The sequence below is a fragment of the Morone saxatilis genome, unplaced genomic scaffold, assembly GCF_004916995.1.
Source record: "Morone saxatilis isolate NCDOM2014 unplaced genomic scaffold, NCSU_SB_2.0 Contig6, whole genome shotgun sequence".
Classification (NCBI taxonomy): domain Eukaryota; kingdom Metazoa; phylum Chordata; class Actinopteri; family Moronidae; genus Morone; species Morone saxatilis.
In genome coordinates this window covers 8,961,442-8,967,341 of record NW_023340206.1, presented here as the reverse complement: position 1 = coordinate 8,967,341, position 5,900 = coordinate 8,961,442, and the positions used below count along the sequence as shown (strand labels likewise).

The 5,900-nt window shown below is 44.4% G+C and overlaps 1 protein-coding gene across 5 annotated transcripts in view; it reads left to right on the top strand.

The window, feature by feature from the left end:
* Positions 1–6: 6 nt before the first annotated feature.
* Positions 7–5,900, top strand: part of si:ch73-383l1.1 (receptor tyrosine-protein kinase erbB-4) — a 227,842-nt gene continuing 221,948 nt past the window's right edge. For all 5 annotated transcript variants that reach the window (XM_035677527.1, XM_035677528.1, XM_035677526.1 and 2 more), the window contains exon 1: positions 7–339. In XM_035677527.1, the coding sequence (XP_035533420.1) occupies positions 276–339 (64 nt within the window). In that variant the 5' untranslated portion in view covers positions 7–275. The remainder of the gene's footprint in view (positions 340–5,900) is intronic.

Sequence of the window (5,900 nt, the reverse complement as noted above, 5' to 3'; positions counted from 1 at the left end):
AGGAGTAAATGGCTCAGAGTATCCGCGGTGGAAACCGACCTAAACACTGGTCTGGGAACTGATAAACAAACACAACAAAGCGCGGTGCGTAAAAGCTCTCCACGGCGCAGGTTCCTGTGCCAGTTGTCCAAGAAGCCAAGAAGACTCCGACTGGTTTTTTTTTTCCTTTTCTTTTTTTGGTTGTTTATTTTTGTGTGTGTGTGTGAAAAACGAGGATATCTTAATTGGACATGTGAGTTACGGGAGTTAACAAGACAAGCAGCCTTTTTACAAAGATGAAGTTCCCCGCCTGCGTCCTAGTCACTTTGGTGGTGATCCGATCGAGTGCAGCACAGTCAGGTGAGTGCTTGGATGCGCGACTCTGTGCCTGGGTCTCCCGGTCAGGTCGGACTTCAAAAAGCAATGATCAACCCCCCCCCCCCCCNNCCCCCCAAAAAAAACACCTTTCTATTCTGAAATAAACATAAACGCATGGGCAGAATGAAATGATGAAGTCCCAGCAGTTGTTTGCTGACTGATGGTGAATGGACATCAGAGTTTAACACCTGTGTCGTTCGCTCCACATCACTGATACGAAGTTAACACAACTTCCTATCCAACCACGATGATGATTTTAATCATGGCACAGAGGCTCGCACCTGCAGGAGAGATTCAGCAGCCTCTAGGAGCGTGTCGAGGTTTGCGTAAAACTCTCCTCCTTTCGCTTCTTTTTCACCCTTTACTTAGATGTTTTAAAGCTTCTCAGGGACAGCAGTTAACATGTTCGAGCGGGACGTAAGCAAAATGCACTTTGCCTTTGTGCCTGATTCCACAAGTCTTTGGTACAAAAAAAAGAAGAAAAGAAAAATAAATCTGGGATCAAATATCTTTTAAAATGAACTGAAAGACAGCGAATTTCTGGTATCAGCGCAACTCACACGACCCCCTTCCTCTGCTGTTTTGCACCCTAAATATGAATGAATGCGCCATCGTTTTAATTCAATTCCCTTAAGCGGACATTGATATAGACCGAAGACCGCGGCTATTTGCACTGATTTATATGAATTGGGCTCGGTTGCACCGGTGGCACAGTTCTCATTCCTTACTGTCTTTGAATAATTTAGATGTAGCAGATATACTGAGGGCTATACAGGCAGTGGGAAAACATCTCCCTTTCATCATTAGGACCCCTGTGGTGTCAATCCCTAGACGAGAATCACTTTAATGTTCCTGCAATATTCCCCAAAAAGACTTGTAGCACGTCAACTGTACTCAAAAGTCAATTTATAGTAAAGTTAATGATATCTTTATTTATGTGTAAGGGCTGCAGTTTTCCTTTGGCATCACTGTAGGATATTTGCAGATAGTTTGGCTGTGATATTTGCTCCTGCAACATGTAACATTTGAGGTTTCGCCACTTGCTGTGTGATATTTTGTTCATGATGCAGGTTTTGCAACGAAACCACATTGCCTGTGAACCCAAGCAAACCATTTAGAGGCTTTGATGTTGAAATTTTTTTAACCAGCGTTTGTTCGCAGACTTATTAATCAATAAATACTTTAATGTATTCTGTTTGGTTTTGACTCGGGTGTAGTGTCTGCTTTGGAGTGGTATCAGAATATGAGATGCGCTGGAGTTATTTGGACAGTAATATTTTGTGCTTCATTTTGGGCTGATGAGCTCTTCATGGTGCCAGAATCTGCCGTCTTAATTGATATCATCAAGCTTTGGCAAAGAATGTTGAAGTGGAAAAAAAACAAGCAGAAGCAGGAAGCAGGAACACAGGAGAGTTTGTGGATTGATGTTCAGAGGTGAATTTGGCCATCGCCCAAACTCTCAGTGGCACAAATGGGATTCCAGGACGCTTTTCTTCCCGCTACCAAGGACGGGTCGAGTTCTTGCTTGATCTCTGGTGGTTTGTGGTTCTCGGCAGAGCTGGAGAAACAAACACACACTCCCCCGCTGGCCGTGGTGTGGATCTTGGATGCCCATTAAACAGGAGTGGATGGATGCACGGATGGATGGGTGACAGGCGGGATGAATGGGGTTGAAAAGTGGCACCCTCACTGGTTTATTTATTCTCCATGCATACACTCCCATCCAAGATATTTGTGATGCAAATTCTGCCCAAGAATCTGAGCTATGCCTCTTGGGAAGTTCATTGGGTGTGTGGGAGTTAGTGGGTGAGTAGATACTTGTGTGTTATCCGTCCACTCTTTTACTCAATCTCCTTTTCTGCATCGTCATTTAAAAAATTCACACCCAACACCGTATATAAAAACATATTTAAAGCCATATCAGTAAGTCAAGGCTGGGGATGTTCACCTCACTGCTGTTTAACACGGTGAGTGAATCTGTCAGTACGCTCCTGCTGCGAGACAAATGTCTGCAGCATTCCTGCCAGTCAGCCGGTCTACCGAGTTGTATATACACTAAACTATTTGTGTGTGTGTTTGAGTGATGTACAGTATGGCCACATGTGTGCCAAAAATGGAGGTATTCACACTGCAAGCGACTTGATTGATGTGTTGCTCTATTCTGACAGGCTGTTGGCAGCGTGAGAGGATCTTAGTCTGTCTGTGTGGAGGCTTCTGCACGCTCGTATTAATCTTAATTTTGATGTAAATTTAACAGAAAAACAGCAAAAAAACTGATTTTAGAGTCTAGGATTGACCCTACTGATGTGTTCAAGTGTTGATTGATAATTCAAGATCAAAAGGAGGCTGGTCAACTTTCTCCTCCATCTTGGATTTGCCAGGGAGGAGTTGCTTTCTCTTGGATGGCAAATCAGAATCAGAATCAGAAATACTTTAATAATCCCAGGGGGAAATTATTTAAAAAGGCACCAATAATCTGAACAATTAATTTTCCCAGGTCACTCGGGTCTGAAGGAACTACATTGATGTTCATGACTTACTGGTTGTAATGCCTTCAGTAGGATAGAAAGGTTTGGGGTGCAACTAATGATTATTGACATTATTGATTAATCTGCCAATTATTTCCTTTAAAAAATGCCCACTTGCTAAGCTATGACCCAGAACGATTGGAATTTTTGCTTGAAATAGTCAAACATAAGTATCTGTTCATTGATTAATTGATTATGTAATTGGAGTTTTGAAACTGGATCTCCATCGACTGAGGAAGAGCATGAGATGCGGTTGAAAGCTCTGTCCAACTTGTGTTTCCAAGGTCAAGAGTAAATTTTGGTGCTCGGTCCATCTTCTTAAATGCAGCCTTCTATGGACGCTGTGTTTGCTTCAAGTTGTTTGGGAGTCTTGATTTAGTTTCAGTGTCTGGAGAAGAATTCAGCAAAATGCCAAATCAACAAATGACGGGCTCTCAGTAACTGATTTCTGTGCAGAGGTTGATGGGGTGAATCTTTGGTAACTAGTGAGGATGGGATCAGCTCTGTTTTTTGTATTCAGGCTAAACAAGATAGTTGTTGCTTCTCCACAAACAGCTCTCACCTTTTGCATCTCTTCCAGCAAAACTCACGCCAGTAATTCCATCATCCTCTGCGTAGCTGCCTGTTTGTGTGCTCGCCGAAAACAAATGCCTCAAACGTTTTAATCGCCGCAGCTCTTGAGTGTATATGGCAAGCGCTGCGTTCGCACGTGTGTGTGTGTGTGTGTGTGTTTGGGTGACATTTAAAGACGTGCTCTCCTGTGAAATGGCCGGGGGAGAAAGGAAACCCGCTGAATGCCAGTATCAAATTACTGGGCGTCTGTCAGCTGGCACACACGGAGCCTCGGTGCTGGCCGAGGCTTTGTAGAAGACTGACGGAAATGAGAATTTATTACAAGCTAATTAAGCTTTTTTTTGATAGCATCAGTCTAGACCACGAGCCCTTTATTTGACAGCATGAGAGATGAGGGGGGTGAAGGAATTCAATCTTGCTGTAAATTAGTCAACATTGCTATCATAACTTGATATCTGCCAGGCTTAACCCATGCCAGGCTTTTTGCTGGATATTTGTCAAACACGCTGTGATCGTTCCTGACGAGCCGATAGAGATGGGGACGGTTTCTGAGTCTTCCGGTGAAAGACACGGCGGCAGAGAGAGGGGGAATAAATATGGCCGTTTGCACAAAAGAATAATAATTGCAGTTCAGTGAGGGTGACATTGAGGTGTGGGCTTTTATTCGCTCCCTCTGTCACAACTGGACAGTCTCAGCGGTCCATAAGGGAAGCCTTTACAAATAACTATGTGACACGTGGGGGTGATGGAACGCTTTTTCAAGGCCTGAGACAGCAGTACGCTATACCTCTCATGGTACTCGCCGTCTGAATCAGCACTCAGATTTATATCTGCATGGGCGAGACAAAGATGACGCTGTTCCCTCTTGGGAGGGTGGGGGCTCTTTTTGACTCCTACTTTTCTCTTCCCATGCATTCGAAAGCGATCCGGCGACGTCACAAGCCTGTTTGCTGACATTTTGTTTGCCGCCGGCTGTACAGAGGGGCTTCTGTTCTTTCGAGTTTGCAAACCACCCAAATATTTACATGCGGAATCACAACTGCACAGCATGGGAAGGAAAACATCCAAGGCTTGGGTGCAAAATAGCGGCTTTATTGGCCTCTGTAATCATCCCGAAGCTTCTTAGTCCCTCTCCCTCTCTGGCGTTGTGTTTGTGTGTTTGGCAGGACAGACTTTTGAACCCCCCGTGCCTTTGCTGCCTAATGATGAGCAGGGTTGGCTTTGGTTGTGCCGAGGCGTCCGGTGCCAACTCCTAGTGTGAGTTAGATTGGCCAGTCGGAGGCTGGAAGCCTGGCACAGATGTCCTCTTTCAGGAGGACTGAGATCTCACTCCCACACAGAAAACACAGTCCACCCATGCACAGGGATTTACTTTAATAAACACCCTTGAATCTACATGCCTCTTTTAATTTCTTCTTGCTGATTCTGCTAAAGTCTTGCTCTTTATTTATCTCCCACACACACACACACAAACACACACAAACACACACGCACACACAACTAATAGTCATGCAAGTTCATGGGTGAAAGGGCAGCGGAAGCCTTGTTTAGTGGGTTTTAAGTGTGAGGCAGCTTTATTCTTCCTCATTGTTTCCTTTAAGCACAAGTATTGAATCTACTTCTAGTGGTTTGTGTGGCTCTCAACTCTCTCTCTCTCCCTTTTTCACACACACACACACAGTGTGAGCAAGGCATGGCCCAGGAAAATAAAGGACAGGAAAGACAGAGGAATCCTTTTTTTTTTTTTTTCCTCTTGTGTTTCTTCTAGACCACTGGAGGGTTTGTTCAGCCCGCCACTTGTAATTCCACTCAGAGACAAATGCCTCCATCCTGCGTCTGAGGGGCTTCCTATACAAACACTCACATGCACACACAGATCTTGCCTAATAGTGCGGGTTGGCTCACAATACTTCAGAGTTTCTCTTCTCGTTTAGGAACCTTTCTTTTATTTTGAGTTTTATTTGAATAGCTCTCCTCCACTTTCTTTCTCACACATTGGTCATCTCTTCTCTTTATCTATTTCCTTATCTCTGCTCCTATCTACCTTCACACACACCCCGTCTCTCCCCCCTGTTCTCATCCATTAACATCTCCATTGCGTTCCTGTTTTATTCCCCTGCTTCATCTTCCACTGCCTCTGCTTTTCTTTCCTCTTTTAACAGCTTTTTTATTTCCTCGCCTTAGTCCTTCCCTCTCTTCCTCCCTCCCTCCTCTTTCTCTCACACACATATCTACACACGCTCTCCTCCCTCTGTCTTTCATTAGTCATGTGTGTGTGTGAAGCTGTCACTGAGCACACAGGGAGAATGAAAAACAGCTCATTTTTCCCCCCTTTAATTACGACACCCAATTTGTTTCATGGACAACATGCTGTCGGCAGCTCCTTACAACACTCAAACTGTCATTTACATGCTAACACACGTATCTGTGTGTGTGTGTGTG